The 20,450-nt window shown below is 44.5% G+C and overlaps 1 protein-coding gene across 1 annotated transcript in view; it reads right to left on the minus strand.

Annotated features, from left to right (window-relative positions):
• The window catches only part of GUCA1C (guanylate cyclase activator 1C), a 175,444-nt gene that overhangs the window by 83,119 nt on the left and 71,875 nt on the right, over positions 1–20,450 (minus strand). Inside the window, exon 2 of the mRNA XM_040337857.1 lies at positions 9,908–10,057. Within this exon, the coding sequence (XP_040193791.1) occupies positions 9,908–10,057 (150 nt within the window). The remainder of the gene's footprint in view (positions 1–9,907; positions 10,058–20,450) is intronic.

The following is a 20,450-nucleotide window of genomic DNA, read 5'->3' on the forward strand; positions in this document are numbered from 1 at the left end:
CATTCATAAAACAAACAAAAAATGTATGGGGGTCCCCCAAATTAAATTACCAGGCCCTTCAGGTCTGGAATGGATATTAAGGGGAACCCCGCCGTAAAAAAAGACGTGCGGTTCCCCGCAAATATCCATACCAGGCCCTTCAGGTCTGGTGTGGATTTTAAGGGGAACTCCACCCCAAATAAAAAAAATGGCGTGGAGTCCCCCTAAAAATCCACACCAGACCCTTATCCGAGCACGTTAACCTGGCCGGCCGCAGAAAAGAGGAGGGGACAGAGTGCGGTCCCCTCTCTCCTGAACCGCACCAGGCCACATGCCCTCAACATGGGGAGGATGTCCCCATGTTGATGGGGACAAGGGCCTCATCCCCACAACCCTTGCCCGGTGGTTGTGGGGGTGTGCGGGCGGGGGGCTTATCAGAATCTGGAAGACCCCTTTAACAAAGGGGACCCCCAGATCCTGCCCCCCCCTATGTGAAATGGTAATGGGGTACATTGTACCTCTACCATTTCACCCCAAAAAAAATTCAAAAGTGTTAAAAATGACAGTAGCCGGTTTTTGACAAATCTTTTAATAAAACCTTCTTTTCTTCTTTCATTCGGGTTTCTTCCTCTGCTTCTTTCTTGGGTCTTCTCGTCCACATCTTGCCCGACGTGTTCTTCTATCTTCTCCGTCCGTCCTTCAGCCTTCTCGTCCACATCTTGCCCGACGTCTCCTCCTATCTTCTCCGTCCGTCCTTCAGCCTTCTCGTCCACATCTTGCCCGGTGTCTTCTCCTGTCTTCTCCGTCCGTCCTTCAGCCTTCTCGTCCACATCTTTTTCTTCCCCGGACGCAGCGCTTGAAATTGAATTTGCCGCTCCTTGGACCACTCCTGGGACCCGCCCCCCTCTGACGCCACAAGTAAACTCCTTAGAAAGTCATGTGCGTCAGAGGGGGGCGGGGTCACAGAGCGTCACACAGTGGGGGAATTCAATTTCAAGCGCGCCGTCCGGAGAAGAAGAAGCCGCCGCACTATGCGGACGAGCTTCCAATTGAAGTTCCTGCCGTGTGACGCTCATGTGACCCCGCCCCCCTCTGACGCACATATACCACACGCGGACTTTCATATGAGTTTACCTGTGGCGTCAGAGAGGGGCGGGTCCCAGGAGCGGGAACACGGCGGGATCTTCAATTTCAAGCTCAGCGCCCAGAAGATCAAGAAGATGCGGGACGAGAAGGTCGAAGGACAGAGAAGAAGATGGGAGAAGACATCGATCAAGATGTGGACGAGAAGACTTAAGAAAGAAGCAGAGGAAGAAACCCGAATGAAAGAAGGAACCGCGGAAAGAAGATTTTATTAAAAGATTTGTCAAAAACCGGCTACTGTCATTTTTCACACTTTTGTCACTTTTTTGGGGTGAAATGGTTAGGGGTACAATGTACCCCATTACCATTTCACATAGGGGGGGCCGGGATCTGGGGGTCCCCTTTGTTAAAGGGGTCTTCCAGATTCTGATAAGCCCCCCGCCCGCAGACCCCCACAACCACCGGGCAAGGGTTGTGGGGATGAGACCCTTGTCCCCATCAACATGGGGACATCCTCCCCATGTTGAGGGCATGTGGTCTGGTGTGGCTCAGGAGAGGGGGGGGCGCACTCTGTCCCCCCCTCTTTTCTGCGGCCGGCCAAGTTAACGTGCTCGGATAAGGGTCTGGTGTGGATTTTTAGGGGGACTCCACGCCATTTTTTTTTATTTGGGGTGGAGTTCCCCTTAAAATCCACACCAGACCTGAAGGGCCTGGTATGGATATTTGGGGGGACCCCACGCCATTTTTTTTGTTTTTACGGCGGGGTTCCCCTTAATATCCATTCCAGACCTGAAGGGCCTGGTAATTTAATTTGGGGGGACCCCCATACATTTTTTTATTTTTTTAGTTTTAATGACTGTATTCTTTATAGCCATGAGTACTTTAAAATTACTTGTTTCACTTCAGAAATGACATCTTGTACAGGGACAGTTCTAAGCACGGGAAACATGCGTGTACCCCCTCCCCCCTGTATGAAATTTAAATATAAGGAATATTTCACTTTTATTATTTCACTTTAACCACTTCCATACCACGCCTATTCTGGCACTTCTCTCCTCCATGTAAAAATTATATTTATTTCCTGGGAAATTACTCAGGACCCCCAAACATTATATATAATTTTTTAGCAGACACCCTAGGGAATAAAGTGGCGGTCATTTTTTATTTGATTTCCAACGGTATTTGCGCAATCATTTTTCTAACGCCTTTTTTTTAAGGCCCCAAAAAAAACGGTTCATGAATTAAAAAATAACAAAACAGTAAAGTTAGCCCAATTTTTATGGATAATGTGAAAGATGATGTTACACCGAGTAAATAGATACCTAACATGTCACGCTTTAATATTGCACACACTCATGGAATGGCGCCAAACTTCGGGACATAAAAATATCCATAGGCGATGCTTGATTTTTTTTTACAGGTGACCAGTTCAGAGTTACAGAGGAGGTCTAGGGCTAGAATTATTGCTCTCGCTCTAATGCACGCGTCAATACCTCACATGTGTGGTTTGAATGGTGTTTACATATGTGGGCGGGACTTACATGCATATTCGCTTCTGAGTGTGAGCTACTAGGGACAGGGACGTTTATATATTTATTTTTTACCTAATATTTTTCTTTTTGCACTTTTCTGTCCCTTTTTTTATTTTGGATCACTTTTAGTCCTATTACAAGGAATGTAAACATCCCTTGTAATAGGACTAGTGTGTGACAGGTCCTCTTTATGGAGAGAGGCTGGGTCAATAAGGCTGGAAAGCATGGTATTGGAAAAAAAAAAAAAGATCTCATGCTTTCAGCTGCAATCATGTTCGTTCAGCACAGTGGTGTAGTGTATAGCACTTTGACCTAGCAGCAAAAGGGTCGCTGGTTCGAATCCCGCCCGTGACACCATCTGCCTGGAGTTTGCATGTTCTCCCTGTGCCTGCGTGGCTTTCCTCCCACAATATAAAAACATGCTGTAAATCGGATCCGGTCTAAATAAGCCCTAATATGCAGTAGTATATTTAGGTTTCGTGCTGCCCTAGGCCTGACTACATTTCTGCACCTCCTAATAGAAAAATGACCCACCCCTTCCTGTCAAGGCCACACCCTGTTTTTGTATGACCCGCCCAGGAATTTTCAGGGGACCCACACACTAGTTCTGTGGGGGAGGGGGTTACTGTATTCCCTTAATTTGCATAGTTTTTCTCTCACTTCCTGTTTGGTTATGGGGCAGGAAGTGAAGGCAAATCTCCCCAATTGGACACAGATAATACAAAATAAACTGACAGGGCCTATAACCCTCCCTCACTCTATCCAAATGTAAAGAAAATAAAAAGTGTTGATTATAGTTCTAGTTTAAGCACAAATTTCAGAGAGTTTTATTGAGAGGCCTAAGAAAATATAACCATGCCAATAGGCCAGGATACAGTGTTGCTAATATGTATGAATGTGTGTGTTAGGGCCCCCCACAAACACCACCCAATGTTAACTAAAAAATTATTAATTTGCAAATAAGTATTATCTGCTCATTTTTTGGGGATGTCTGCACCCCTGATAGTGACAACATTTGTGAGGTGTCTTTACCCTTTCTAATTCAAATTCATTCACTTCCTGTCACATAGCCAAACAGGAAGTGAGGGTAAATCCTTACTAATATCTTTTCTTGGGGACACAGAGATCAATCTAAATAGTTTCCCATTATGTAAATTGCACTCTAGCATTTTGCTGTGTACACCCCAAATTATTAGGGATCTTGGACTTTGGGGTCCATTTACTAAAGGCAAATCCACTTTGCACTACAAGTGGACAAGCAAGGAAGAAAACAAAACAACTTTGCTTCTACAGGATTGGATGTTAAAACCATCAGTGCTTCCTCTCTGATTTTCAGCGACTACGCTTGTACTGCAGAGTGGCTTTGCCTTTACTAAACCCCAAACTAAATAATCATTTGGGGCAGGGATCCTCAAACTATGGCCCTCCAGCTGTTGTAGAACTACACATCCCATGAGGCCTTGTAATGCACTGACATTCACAGACATGACTAGGTATGATGGGAATTGTAGTTCCTGAACAACTGGAGGGCCGTAGTTTGAAGACCCATGATTTGGGGTGTACACAGCAGTGCTGGAGTGTAATTTGCTTAATGGGGACACTAGTTAGATTGACCTGTGTCCCCAAGAAAAGACACTGGTAGGGTTTTAACCTCACTTCCTGTTCAGCTGTGTGACAGGAAGTGAAGCCAATTTTAAGAAAAGGGACACAAAGCTCAACCCAAAAAAAACACAAGCAGGGGTTCTAACACTCACTTGGCTTCCCTCAAACACCCACAATTAGAATAGGATTGCCTTGCGCTAGATTTAAGCACAGTGCTGTAAATCAGCACTTCAAGCCTGTCCACCAATAGCCCCCCCCCCCCACAGGCCATGTTTGCAGGTTTTCCTTCATCTTGCACATGTGCTTTAAAAGACAGTCTGGACAGCAATTCTTGATAAGAGAAATCCACAAAACATGTCCTGTCGGGGGTACTTGAGGGCTGAGGACCACTGCAGTAAAAAGAAAATACTTACCAGTTTGTCTTTAATTTCCTCGAGATTAAACATGGCAAACATTTCATGCCTACACACCAGGAAAGAAGCTTAGACAAAAATCACACCTAATTTGTTAGGCCCAAACCTATTTCAGCTGCAGCTGACTGTAGCATGAAAAAGTAACAAAAAACAAACTTCAAAATTTTAAAGTAATTTTTATTGGTCAACAAAACAAGGAAAGCAAAAAAGACAGACTAACAAACACACACACAAACATAAATACATTTCAAAAATGAAAATAAACATAGGTTAACCGTCCCAACATCTTCAGAATTTTTTTATAAAATAAGGCAGCAGAGACAAATACATCAAAGTGAACATCATTTAAAAATAAACAAAAAACATTGGCAAAATAAAAATAAACACATTTCTGTTTAGCAACAACATTTCTGACAGCCAGCTTGCCCCTCTGAGGGCAGCTGAGGACTGCTCTGTCCACGCTTTTTATAACATGTGTGCTAATTTAGCAATTGAAATCACATGAACAAATTTCAGTCTCTAGTTTGGGTGAGCTTGTAAGTGCTTACACCTGGTAATAACCCACCCAACTCTAACTCTAAACTGGTAACCTGAAGAAAAAAAAGGTCGCCTATGGGGATTTTAAAGTACTGAAGTTTGGCGCCATTCCATGAGTGTTTGCAATAGTAAAGCGTGACATGTAAGGTATCCATTTACTCGGTGTAACATCATCTTTCACATTATCACCAAAAATTGGCCTAACTTTAGTGTTTTGTTAATTTTTAACCACTTGAGCCCCAGACCATATTACTGGTCAATGACCGGCCAGTTTTTGTGATTCGGCACTGCGTCGTTTTAACTGACAATTGCGCGGTCGTGCGATGTGGTTCCCAATCAAAATTGGCGTCCTTTTTTTTCCCACAAATATTTTTTTTTTTTTGGTGGTATTTGATCACCTCTGCATTTTTTTTTTGTTGCTATAAACAAAAATAGAGCGACATATTTTTTTTACCAAAAAAATTTTTTTTTACTGTTTGCTATAATAAATATCCCCAAAATTATCTAAAAATAATCTTTTTTTCCCTCAGTTTAGGCCGATACGTATTCTTCGACATATTTTTGGTTCCAATAAATCGCAATAAGCGTTTGATTGGTTTGCGCAAAAGTTATAGCGTCTACAAAATAGTGGTTAGTTTTATGGCTTTTTTATTATATATTTTTTTACTAGTAATGGCGGCGAACAGCGATTTTTATCGGTACTGCGACATTATGGCGGACACATTTTTGGGACCGTTGGCATTTTTCTAGCGACCAATGTTCTAAAAATGCATTGCTTACTATGAAAATGTCACTGGCAAGGAAAGGGGTTAACACCAGGGGCGAGGGAGGGGTTAATTATGTTCCCTGGGTGTGTTCTAACTGTAAGGGGGGGTGGGACTGACTAGGGAAAATGACAGATCGTTGTTTATACATTGTATGAACAGACGATCAGGCATTTCCCCCCCTGATAGGACCGGGATAAAGGGGAACTCCGCGCCAAATTTCAAACAAGAAACCGGCGCGGGTCCCCCTCCAGGGGTACACTAGGCTCTTCGGCTTGGTCCGGAACGTGAGGGGTTAAACCTACGCCGAAAACCAGCGTGGGGTCCCCCCCAGATCCAGACCAGGCCCTTATCCCAGGTACGCAGTCTGGCCGGACAGGAATGGGGGTGGGGACGAGCGAGCGCCCCCCCTCCTGAGCCGTACCAGACCGCATGCCCTCAACATGGGGGAGTGTGTGCTGTGGGGGAGGGGGGCACTGCCCCCCCACCCCAAAGCACTCTTGTCCCCATGTCGATAGGGACAAGAGCCTCTTCCTGACAACCCTGGCCGTTGGTTGTCCGGGTATGCGGGCGGGGGGCTTATCAGAATCTGAGAGGCCCCTTTAATGAGGTGGCCCCCAGATTCCGGCCCCCCACCCTATGTGAATGAGTATGGGGTACATGGTACCCCTACACATTCACCTGGGGAAAAAAATGGAAAAAAATAATACACCACACACATTTATAAATTAATTCATTAGTCAGCTGGGGGTCTTCTGCTGGGGCCCCCCACCACCACCCCATTAGGCCCCCGTCTTCTGCGCCATCTTCCGCCGGGACCCCCTTCACCATGAAGCTCCTTGCTTATGGGGGAGGGTCCCGGGCTTCGTCGGTTTCTGCGGGGGAGGTGCACCTACCCCCCCGTCTTCTGCGCCGTCTTCCACCGGAACCCCCTTCACCACGAAGCTCCTTGCTTATGGGGGAGGGTCCCGGGCTTCGTCGGTTTCTGCGGGGGGGGTGCACCTATCCCCCCGTCTTCTGCGCCGTCTTCCGCCGGGACCCCCTTCACCACGAAGCTCCTTGCTTATGGGGGAGGGTCCCGGGCTTCTGCGACTTCTGCCGGGGGATGGAGCCTATCCCCCGGTCTTTCCGGTGCCTTCCGCCAGGGCTCCGGTCTTGTTTGTCTTCTGCCGGGGGTGCGCCAACTCCCCGGTCTTTTCTCTACTGTCTTGGCGTTCCCTCTTCTGCCTGTCTCCTCCGGGGGACAGGGCTTTCTTTCCGCTTCTTTCTTCTCTGTTCCCTCTTCTGCCTGTCTCCCCCGCAGAGCCAGGGCTTTCTTTCCGCTTTCTTTCCTGTTCCCTCTTCTGCCTGTCTCCTCCGGGAGCTCAGGGCTTGTCTCCGCTGTGTTCTCCCTTCTCTTCCAATTGATGTTGACACAACGAGGTCTCGCGCTGGAATGCCGTCTGAGCAGTGGGCATTGACTTATATAGGGCAATGCCACCATGTGACCTCAACCCATGTGACATCACATTCCCTGGGCATGATGGGAATGTGATGTCACATGGGTTGAGGTCACATGGTGGCATTTCCCTATATAAGTCAATGCCCACTGCTCAGACGGCATGTCAGCGCGGGACCTCGTCGTGTCAACATCGAATGGAAGAGAAAGGAGAACACAGCGGAGACAAGCCCTGAGCTCCCGGAGGAGACAGGCAGAAGAGGGAACAGGAAAGAAAGCGGAAAGAAAGCCCTGGCTCCGCGGGGGAGACAGGCAGAAGAGGGAACAGAGAAGAAAGAAGCGGAAAGAAAGCCCTGTCCCCCGGAGGAGACAGGCAGAAGAGGGAACGCCAAGACAGCAGAGAAAAGACCGGGGAGTTGGCGCACCCCCGGCAGAAGACGAACAAGACCGGAGCCCTGGCGGAAGGCACCGGAAAGACCGGGGGATAGGCGCCACCCCCCAGCAGAAGTCGCCGAAGTCCGGATGCCCCCCCCTAATCAAAAAGAGGTCAAATGGGTTGGGGGGCCCCGGCGGAAGGCACCGGATAAGACCGGGGTGGGATGGCGCCCTCCACCGGCAGAAATCGCCGAAGCCAAGGGTCCCGGCGGAAAATCGGGAGAGAAGAACCCCCCCTTCTGAAAGAGCTAAAGAAGAAAGGGGGGCCCCGGAGCTGACTAATAAATTATTTTATTCTGTGTGGTGTGTTTTTTTACTTTACACTTTTCCCCCAGGTGAATGGGTAGAGGTACGATGTACCCCATACTCATTCACATAGGGTGGGGGGCCGGCATCTGGGGGCCCCCTTATTAAAGGGGGCTCGCAGATTCCGATTAGCCCCCGCCCGCATACCCCGACAACCAATGGCAAGGGTTGTCGGGAAGAGGCTCTTGTCCCTATCGACATGGGGACAAGAGTGCTGTGGGGTGGGGGGGCAGTGCCCCCCTCCCCCACAGCACACACTCCCCCATGTTGAGGGCATGCGGTCTGGTACGGCTCAGGAGGGGGGGCGCTCGCTCGTCCCCACCCCCATTCCTGTCCGGGCCAGACTGCGTGCTTGGGATGAGGGCTTGGTTTGGATCTGGGGGGAACCCCGCGCCGATTTTCAGCGCAGGTTTAACCCCTCACGTTCCAGACCAAGACTAAGAGCCTAATGTACCCCTGGAGGGGGACCCGCGCCGGTTTCAAGTTTGAAATTTGGCGCGGAGTTCCCCTTATGGTCAGCGCAGGCTGAAAACCGTTCAGAGATTCCCGTGTGCTGCGTCACGCAGCGCAATTACGGGTACGCCGATTGGTATTTACCAAGATTTTCTCGGCGTACTGACAAGGCGCACGGGATGCTCCGAAATGTCCCTGTACGCATGCCCAGTATGCAAATGAACCTCCCGAGGTTCAGGCGCACTATGTAAGCGTACGGGGATCGGTTTCCAAAAAACACTTTCACTTTCAATTCGGCCCGCCAAACACATTCAAACACATGTCTCTTCACTTCCCCTGCATCACCCCACCTCCCCCCCTAATAATCTCCCGCCCGAATCCCCGATATTTACATTTCAATGTGCCGTGCGCCAGGTCTATAGTAGTGCACAATGCGCCCTCTCCTGGGCGCACTGAGCACTTTAGTAACTATTGAAATACACTGCACTAGCAGCGTATTTCTTTAGTAAATGTCAAAACGGCTGCTACTCCTGCTTTTGCTCCATGAGTCATGGAGTAAAGGCTTGGTAAATCAGCCCCAATAAGTCTTCAATTTACAGATTCAACCTTAATTTGGATTTTCAGACTAATGCATTTTTTAACAAAGCAAAATAAATAAAAATGAATTTCGGGAGTAACTAAATAAATTTATTTTTCAGATGAAAACGAAATTCCGCAACAAAATATTTCAGTGTGCACATGTCTAATTGTTTCTGATAAGTCCCTTGTGCCTTGTTATGTGCACGTAAATAATATAAAGCATTCTTTAAATAAACCAACAATTTATGTTTGCTGGCTTTTCAAGTCATTATTTTGAAGCGCACATCTAAAACATAAGTAACATTGCAATTTTAGCCATGGTTAATGCCAAATTTCATCTGTCTGCTGTGCATTTTTTTCCTATAGGACTCTGTGTATCTAACATATGTCACGACTGTTAAAACCATTTTACATAAAGCTATAAAACCAACCAATTATAATATACTAATGGAGCATAACTTCTGGCTACGTGAATATCTGAAGATCATATATTTATGCCAGACATGGTAAGATACTTATCAATAATTCACTGGAAACTCTACAAAGCCTGTATTATTTGATATAACCTGAACTTTCTTTAGCCTCATTATTCCCGACTGAATGCTACAAAATGCTTGAATCATGCCACAAAAATTTATATGGCACTAGGGTCACATAAACCATTGGGTAGAAACTTTTACAGGAGTAAAGATGAGCAATGACTCAAAAATGATGTATAACAACTCCAATAAAATGTATTTAGTCCCCAGAGAGTAGGTTGCTTGTTCTGTGGATTTGTTTCCTTACCGTTATAATACTTAGCAATTCTTTTCGGTCAATCGATCCATTTCCATCTGCATCATATAGTTTAAAATACCACTTTAATTTCTGATCAATTTTTCCTCGTAAAACCAAGTTGATTGCAGCAATAAATTCCAAAAAGTCAATAAATCCATCCTGGGAATGAACAGAAAAATACATTGTAAACAAAAAGTAGTAATACAAATTTTGTCTTGAAAAATTACATAGCTTCGTTGGAGAAAGACATGCATTGAAAAAACAAAAAAAGGCATAATTTCAAACTTGAAAACCCAAAACCCATAGTTGATCCAGAGAAAGCCAAACATCCATATGAAGCCTGATTAAATTTTTTCCCAACAGAGAATAAAATCTCCAAAGGCAACAGTTTAATACCCTTCATTCTTTTCAACATACAATCTGGATATTCAAGAGATTTTAATCCTGCAGTAAGATTAAATGTTAACACTGTAAAAAACTCAGTGTTAGTGCAGTTGCGTCCTTAGATCATTTAGGATTACAACCAGCATCCCTCAAAAGATTATTTCTCACAGGGGATTTACAATAAGTACCTGCCTTTACAAGGTTGTTCCAACATTTTCATGAAGCATTAGGGCCAGTTCACACTGGTCCGACATGCGCTCTGACTTCCAGACTTACACTCATGCAGTGGCGGCTGGTGCTCAAATTTTTTTGGGGGGGCGCAAACGAAAAACAAAACAAAAAAAAAGCAATTGCAGCCTCACTTTTCCCATCAAATGCAGCCACTGTGCCCTTCAAATGCAGCCACTGTGCCATCAATTGTCACCACTGTGCCATGCCATCAAACGCAGCCACTGTGCCATGCCATCAAACGCAGCCACTGTGCCATCAATTGTCACCACTGTGCTATGCCATCAAACGCAGCCACTGTGTCATCAATTGTCACCACTTTGCCATGCCATCAAACGCAGCCACTGTGCCATCAATTGTCACCACTGTGCCATGCCATCAAATACAGTCACTGTGCCATGCCATCAAACACAGCCACTGTGCCATCAATTGTCACCACTGTGCCATGCCATCAAACGCAGCCACTGTGCCATGCTATCCAACACAGCCACTGTGCCATCAATTGTCACCACTGTGCCATGCCATAAAACGCAGCCACTGTGCCATGCCATCAAACACAGCCACTGTGCCATCAATTGTCACCACTGTGCCATGCCATCAAACGCAGACACTGTGCCATCAATTGTCACCACTGTGCCATGCCATCAAACACAGCCACTGTGCCAATTGTCGCCACTATGCCCTTTGTCACCACTGTGCCCATTGTCGCCACTGTGCCCATTGTCGCCACTGTGCCCAATGATGACACTATGCCCATTGTCGCCACTGTGCCCATTGTCGCCACTGTGCCCATTGTCGCCGAAGTGCCCTGTAAAATGCCCCTCCCCCTTGCCCGGCACTTACCTTTCTGGGGGTCAGCCATCCTTCTTCCACATCCCTCGATGTCTTCTCCCGCCCTCGATGATGCTTCAGCCAATCAGGTTACCGGTAAGAACCGGTGAACCTGATTGGCTAAGACGCCTGTCAGTCTTATCTAAGGAACGTTCGTCCCTTAGATAAGTTTCCGGAAGCCAGAGGGCTGTACTCGGAAAGCCTATCACTGGCTCTGATAGGCACTTCCACACAGCCAATTCCAATAAGCCCCCTGCCCACAGAATAACATAAATATGGAAATCACATTGTTTTCAATAATGCCCTTTCACATCAATGCAACTCAGCATGGAGTGATTTTGGAAAAGGTTCATGTGCTACTTTGGTGTGCTTTCAGTGTGATTTGGTCCCAGAGACTTCAACAGAAATGCACAGAAAACATATGTACATGCGATTCTGATGCAATTTGGAAAGCAATTTAGTTTGTTTTAACCCTACACTCTCTTTGCAGGCAAAAACTTGGCCCCTCAAAGAGCAGCAATAGCAGCAACAGCCTTTGACTACTAGCCATAAAATTCCATGCAAAAAGACACAGGATTAAAATCAAACAATTCGTACTATATAATCAGACCTGAAAGGTAATCAAAATCGCATCGCACTAGTGTAAACCAAGCCTAAAGAAAAATTCTAAAGAATTTTTTTTTTACTTAAACAAATCCAATTTTGTGCACTGGACTTGCCTACTGGACTTGCCTCACAATGTTACGACGGAGTAGCACATATGAGATGCGCTACGCCTATCTAAAAATGGGCCAATCTCTCTGAATCCCGGCCTCTATCTCTATCTGCCTAGAGAATGGTAATAATCATTCCTAAGACAATAACCCTTTTTTTTCTAAAATCTTCTTGAAATCTGTCAACTAGACCTAATTGCTCAATCAGCATCAATGGAACCCTTTTTTTGTAAAATGTGAAAGATGATGTTACGCCAAGAAATAGATACCTAACATGTCATGCTTTAAAATTGTGCTCGCTTGTGGAATGGCACCAAACTATGGTACTTAAAAATCTCCATAGGCAACGTTTAAACATTTCTACAGGTTACTAGTTTAGAGTCACCGTAGAGGTCCAGTGCTAGAATTATTGCTCTCGCTCTGACGTTCACAGCGATACCTCATATGCAAACACCGTTAACATATGTGGGTGTGAGTGACCTAATGCCGCATACACACGACAATTTTCCGGGTTTTAAAAAATTACGTTTTTAAGGGTCTAGAAAAAATAATGTTTTTGTCAACCCGATCATTAAAACGGCCTTGCCTACACACGATCGTGAAAAAAAAATGCTCTAGCAAAGCGCGGTGACGTACAATACGACGGCACTATAAAGGGGAAGTTCCGTGCAGATGGCGCCACCCTTTGGGCTGCTTTAGCTGATTTCGTGTTAGTAAAAGACGATTCGCGCTTTTCAGTCTGTTACAGCGTGATGAATGTGCTTACTCCATTACGAACGCTAGTTTTACCAGAACGAGCGCTCCTGTCTCAACTTTCTTCTAAGCATGCACGTTTTTTTCACGTCGTTAAAGCCTACACACGACCATTTTTGAAAAAGAACCTTAAAAACGTTGTGAAAAAAATAGAGCATGTTCAAAAAAAAATTTGGCCATTTTTTAGATCGGGAAATATGCTCTGAAGCCCACACACGATTGCTTTTAATGACATAAAAAAAAAACGTAATTTTTTTAGAACCCAAAAAACGGTTGTGTGTACATTATTATTGTTTATTTTATCTTATGTATTTATTTTTTTATACTGTTCCTTTATAAAAAAAAATTGATCAATTTTATGTAAACTTCCCTTGTCATAAAAATACAGCATGACAGGTTTTCTTTATGGAGAATTATGGGGTCTATAAGACCCCACATCTCTTCTCTACAATGGAAAACATTGCATAAAAAACATTGATCTAATGCTTTAAAAAAAAAGGCCTTGTTTACATTGGGCCATCATGGTGTCGTTCCAGTCTTCCTAGTCCATAGAGTTGAGCAGAGGCCATCTTTCCTTCGCTCATCTCTGTGACCAGCTGTCGCCAGTGCCAGATCGGGTCCCAGGGCTACTGATCATCCAGGCAAGCCCAGGAACCACTGGAAAGCGGCAGGAGGGAGGGTGGACCTCTCTCGCTGCTTCTAAAAGTTATCCAGCAGCAAATCTGCCACATGGATCACTTTTATTAGAAAGACTGGAGCCTGAGGGAAAAATTTATGCTGGAGTTATGACTTCTAGCTGCAGCCATTACCCCGTTATTAAACATCAAAATCATGCCATATTTTCCCTGTTAGGCGGTTGGCAAGTGGTAGCAAAAATTCCATCTGTATCATCCTGCTCTGTAGAGCACTCTGTTGGAGATTAAATAGTCTGTCTGCAACCACAGTGCCTATTATGTTCAGAAAACTGTTTTTCTAAGAAATAATTCTTATGCCACGTACACACGATCGGTTTTCCCATCGGAAAAACCTTGAATGGTTTTTCCGACGGAATTCCGCTCAAGCTTGTCTTACATACACACAGTCACACCAAAGTCCGCCCGTCAAGAACGCGGTAACGTACAACACGTACAATGAGCCGAGATCAATGAAGTTCAATAGGCAGTTCGGCTCTTCTGCTTGATTCTGAGAATACGTGTTTTTTCACGTATTACATCTGTAATCTGTAAACAAACTTTTTTTCCGCTAGTAATTTTTTCCGTCGGGAAAATAGAGAACCTGCTCTCAAACTTTTGCTGGTGGAAATTACGACAGAAAAAGACAGATGGAGCATACACACGGTCGGAATTCCCGTCCAAATGCTCACATCTGACTTTTTCCGACAGGAAAACCGGTCGTGTGTATGCGGCATTACACTTCTAATAACATCTACAAAGGTTTGGTTTGGAACAATTAAAATGATTAGAAGAATAATCACACAGTCAAAAAACACGTTTCCTGACTTTGTCAAATCAGTTGAGGATACATTTATCACAGAGACTATTTTTTAACATTCCTGTTGCGTTGAGGATATCTTGTTTGACCTATGTTTCTTCCCGGCTCCCTGAGAAATGCTTAAATCTATCAACCTGAATGAACAGTTTGATGAAAAGTTATTGCATAAACTCAGTTGAGTTTTTTCTAAACATAATCCCAGAGGAGTCATATTGTTGGCTATATATTTTCACCTTCTGCTGTGAACATATCCCAATTAAGCAGTGTAGAATTCAGGCAAGTGAATAAAAAAAGACTTATTTATACATATGTGGCTGGTGACCCAAGTATCCCTTGGGCTCAGCTGTCTCTGGCAGAGCAGTGTGCCACTGAAAGATTGCCATACATGCTTATTATGTCCTGGCAGGATCCAGAGCAGCTAGTGATCATAAGTTTCCCATCTCACTAACTGAAATACGAAGATGGCATATGTGCCACATTTGTTTAGCATGTAGCTGATGGAGTACACCAAATGTTTAACACATTTTTGGCAGAGAACACAATTAGCCGGATTCAAAAAGACTTACGACGGCATATCAGTAGATACGCCGTCGTAAGTCCGAATGCACGCCGTCGTATATTTAAGCGTATTCTGGAAACCAGATACGCTTAAATTTGGCTAAGATACGACCGGCGTAAGTCACCTACGCCGTCGTATCTTATGTGCATATTTACGCTGGCCGCTAGGGGCGTGTACGTGGATTTACGCCTCGAATATGCAAATGACCTAGATATGCCGATTCACGAACGTACTTGCGCCCGATACGCTGTTTACGTAAGTCGTTTTTCTGCCGTAAAGATAAACCACCAAAAAGATGGTGTAGCCCATGCAAGGTATGGACGGCGGAACAGCCGTCGTATTTTACGTCGTTTGCGTAAGCTGGGGCTGGGCGTAGGTTACGTTCACGTCGAAAGCAATGAGTATTTGCGACGTGATTCTGAGCATGCGCGCACATGCGCCTTACCAACGGCCCTCATTTACATGGGGTCAAGGTTAATTTAAATGAAGCCTGCCCACTACATGCCTACTTTGAATTAGGCGGGGTTACGCCGGGCCATTTGCGCTACGCCAACGTAACTTAGGGAGCAAGTGCTTTGTGAATACAGTACCTGCCTCACTATGTTACGTCGGCGTAGTGCAAATGGGATGCGCTACGCCGGCATAAAGATACGCCGCGATACGTGAATCTGGCTAAATGTTCTTAAAGCGTCCCACACTGAGTGCAATGTGCACTTAGGGTAACTCAGTAACCACTTGCCGACCGCGCACCATCGAAATACGTCCACAAGGTGGCTCTGCTGGGCGAGAGCACGTAATCGCCCCCCGCTCGCCCCCGACTCCCGTGCGTGTGCCTGGCGGGCGCGATCGCCGCCGGGCACACGCGATCGCTCGGTACAGAGCGGGGACCGGGAGCTGTGTGTGTAAACACACAGCTCCCGGTCCTGTCAGCAGGGGAAATGCTGATCTTCGGTTCATACAATGTATGAACCGAGGATCAGTGTTTCCCCTAGTGAGGCCACCCCCCCCCCACAGTAAGAACACACCCAGGCATACTTAACCCCTTCCCCGCCCCCTAGTGTTAACCCCTTCACTGCCAGTGGCATTTTTATAGTAATCCAATGCATTTTTATAGCACTGATCGCTATAAAAATGCCAATGGTCCCAAAAATGTGTCAAAAGTGTCCGAAGTGTCCGCCATAATGTCGCAGTACCGAAAAAAAAAATCGCTGATCGCCGCCATTACTAGTAAAAAAAATATAATAAAAATGACATAAAACTACCCCCTATTTTGTAAACGCTATAACTTTTGCGCAAACCAATCAATAAACGCTTATTGCGATTTTTTTTTACGAAAAATATGTAGAAGAAAACGTATCGGCCTAAACTGAGGAAAAAAAATGTTTTTTTATATATTTTTTGGGGATATTTATTATAGCAAAATGTAAAAAATATTCATTTTTTTCAAAATTGTCGCTCTATTTTTGTTTATAGCGCAAAAACTAAAAACCGCAGAGGTGATCAAATACCACCAAAAGAAAGCTCTATTTGTGGGAAAAAAAGGACGCCAATTTTGTTTGGGAGCCACGTCGCACGACCGCGCAATTGTCTGTTAAAGCGACAGAGTCCCGAATCGCAAAAAGTACTCTGGTCTTTGGGCAGCAATATGGTCCGGGGGGTAAGTGGTTAACAGGTATGACTCTAGTAGAGTTCTCCATATGAAAATGTCTGACTGTGGTGAAAGTCCCTCTTGTCTCTCATTTACAGTTTATAGTGTTCATATCTGAATAGCATGCCATGAACCTACACAAAGTTTTGTGTCTGACCAATATAAAGTTTCCTTATCTTTTTAAGTGAACTTAAAATGTGTACCATATGTATTTTATTACTTGACTCTATGCCAGAAATTCCAATTGGTGCTGAGCTTACCACAGAGCAGTTTTGTAAAATAATTTCCTCTTTTTTTCTCCATTACTTTAGGACAAATCTGATCATTTATACTTTTTACCACCAACTATTAACTTACATAAGAGAATTGATAAGTGCATTGATGATTCAAAATCAAATAATAAAGCAAAAAGATAAAAATAATACACAAAATAATAAATACTTTTCTTTCACAGTACATTATTAACTTAGCCCTTTACTGTAACCACTTCAAGATCAGTGACTTATCACTGTTGAAAGTAGTCTGCCCCAACATATTATGCAGTTAGCATGCATATAGGGCTTTCATAAAAAGCTGAACTAATGGCTGATGCAGCTGTTTAACTATTAATATCCTATTAAATGTATGTTAAAAGCAAACATTGTAAGCACTGTACCTGAACTGGACTAGCTATCAGCCTCTTACATACCCTGTAAAGTAGAGCTCATAGACAAGGATGGGGGAGCAGCTTAAGGAGCCACTCAGTTGTGCTGCAGTGCTAGATGCATGCTGATAGGGAAGACAGCAAAGTGACAGAGAGGCTCATCAGTGTGCGGCTTCTCCATTTACTGTCCAGTTACAGGGTGGGGAGGAGACCTGTAGATTAAAGTGTAACTGCAGTAGAGAAAAACCAGGTTCCCTCCCTGGATAGAGAGAGATCTTAATATTTAGTCCTGTAAAGCAGCTATTATGGTTTTATGTTTTATGTCTGCATATTCAGCTGTTTGCCTGGAGTTCAACTTTAACCACTTCCTGCCCATGCATAGCCAATAAATGGCACAGTGTAGCTCTCCAGTTCTGGGAGGATGTCCATGTGGGCATGCATCGGGGGCGCTCTGTGACCGCTGTGTGTCTTGTACACAGCGCATCACAGATGGGGTAAGGGGCCAATAACAGCGGCCCTTTACCTGTGTCCAATCACAGCTGTCACAATGTAAACAGACTTGCCGGTTATCGACTCTCCTTTCCTCACACAGAGACAACGTGTTGGGAAGGGATAACTGATCAGTGAGGGGCACAGTGAGTACATTATTTGCACTGATAATCAGTGCCCTGATTATCAGTGCAGCCCCATCAGTGCTCATCAGTGCAGCATCGTGAGTGCATCCTCAGTAGTGCAACTTATTAGTTCCCTTCAGTACAGCCTCATCAGTGCACATCAGTGCAGCCTCATCATCGCACATCAGTGAAGAAGAAAAATTACTTATTTTCAAAAACTAAGAATAACTTTTTTTTTATGTTTTTTTATTTATTTAGCAAAATGTACCACAAAAATAAAGCTCTATCTGTGGCCTTGCAACCCCCCCCCCCCAACCCCAAAGCACCTTGTCCCCATGTTCATGAGGACAAGGGCCTCTTTCCGAAAACCCTGGCCATTGGTTGTCAGAGTCTGCGGGCGGCGGCATATCGGAGCCTGGAAGCCTCCTTTAACAAGGGGGCTCCCAGATCCCGGCCACCCACCTATGTGAATGAGTAGCAGGTACATTGTACCCCTAGCCTTCAGACTTTAAGTCGCAGGGCAAAGTCGGATCCACAGTCGTACGACTGTCATGTCGTATGACTGCCGTGTCGTACGAGTGTGAACCCGGCCTCAAGCTCACGTGAACCATCATTTTTTTTATAATCAGTTTTCCTTTATTAAGACAAATTCCAACATACTACATAGAAATACACATTGCACAAAATATCTATATAAATCCTTTCATTAACATACACCACACTAACCCTCCCAACCCGAGAAAACACACCTTGATCATGTCCTCTTCAGAAGAGAGAAAGAGAAAAAAAGAAAAAGCCCACCCACTTACCTACCCATAACTAAAACTCAATTTGTGTAAAACATTATTCAAAGTATAATTAAGAAGGCTTTTCAGTGCCCTATTACGTGTGCAAACAACCAACAATAAAAAAAAAATACGAAAAGTATATAATTTCGAATTACTATTTTTGTGTCCTATTATGTTTAGTGTTTGGGCGCTCAGAACCAACCTATACATTCAAGACAACATATGACCCGGCTCTGATAAGTTAACACACCATTCCTCAAAAGTAGTAAGCGGATTCTGAACCATTCATTTTTATCAGCTAAATGCATTTAAGGTACAGTCAAACAAATGGTGTTTATCGTCTTATAGTTTTTCTTTCTAAAGCAGACACAGACTGTAGAAAACACCATCCCAGGCCAGCAGCTTGAGAGTGGGATACCTGCTCTATGTTGGGAAACAGTAGTCTTATTGCAGAAATCTGAAAGGATCCCTACTGATACAGACTGACAACTTTGCAATCAGCAAAGTTTTTGCTCTTCGTTGTTTGGAGAGCTTTGGCTCTGACTCAGCAGGGGATCTGTCAGACTTCTGCAAAGATATGACTGCTTACACACAAAGAGCAAGGGTCCAAATCCACAGTATGCTGGCAGCAGTAGTGTATTTAGGTTTTGTGCTGCCCTAGGCCTGACTAACCTTGTGTGCCCCTAATTTAAATATGGCCCACCCCTTTCTGTCAAGCCACACCTCTTTCTGTTTAAGACCCACCCTGAAATTTTCGAGTGGGGACACTATTTCTGAGGGCCTGGGGGGGGGGGGGGAGAATTCTATTAATTTGCATAGATTTCCTCTCACTTCCTGTTTGGCTATGGGGCAGGAAGTGAAGGGAAATCTCTGCAATAGGACAGGGACGGTAAAAAATAAACTGACGGGTTATAACCCTCCGTTACTCTATCTAAAAAAGTGTTGCCTAAAGTTCTACTTTAAGCACAAATTTCAGCTAATTTTATGGAGAGGCTAAGAAGATGTTACCACGCCAATGATGCAGCAGAAAACATATAGCACAGTGAGGAAGGTTTGTGGTCCGGGATGATAGGACAGTCAAAATTAGAAGCAGCCCCCCCCCCCCCACACACACACACAGTTGCGAAATGCCGGCCGCATACTAGAAGCAGTGTGGTCGCTTTATGAGGGCGCTAGACTATTTTGCCTCTCAGCCCAGTCCAACTCATAAGACTGGCGCTACACTAGGTCAAGCCGGCAAGGACTCTTTCCGTGTTGCCCCCCTGCAAAGTGCTGCCCTAGGCCTGAGCCTTGTTGGCCTAGGCCGGGATACAGTGTTGGCTGGCAGGACAAAGGCTTTTCTACTCATACTGTGGCTCATTTATAAAGAAAATAAATTGTAAGATATTAAACCCTTTTTTTGTGTTGCACATGAAATGTAGTACGCTGAGTTATACTGAAAGTTACATTTCTCTTTAATAAGCAGAAATGTCATCCAGAGCTTCCAATGTATTTGTTGGAATCTGAAGGTTGATTGAGTTTTGTTTTTTCACTGATATTTTAATTACTTAAAGCCAAACTGAACTTTAAGTTTATTCCAGGTACAACAAAACTAAATATCCTTACCATTACAGAAAGTATACTACATTCATGTAATACCTAATACTCCTCCACTCTCTGACAACTTCACTCTATAGTCAAGTTGAACCCAACTCCAGATAAGCACAATGTGGAAATCACTTATGTACTGTAATTTGGAATGTTTTTGCACTGTCAATGAGAGATCACTTGAATAATTATATATTGCTTTCTAATAAAAGCAATAATTCAGTACAGTCCATGATGTTCAGAAAATGTTAAAAGAGAGACAATTTCTGAGGGAAAGGTAAAAAAACAAAAAACAAAGAAAAAAAAATAGCAT

This window comes from Rana temporaria, chromosome 2, assembly GCF_905171775.1.
Source record: "Rana temporaria chromosome 2, aRanTem1.1, whole genome shotgun sequence".
Lineage (NCBI taxonomy): Eukaryota > Metazoa > Chordata > Amphibia > Anura > Ranidae > Rana > Rana temporaria.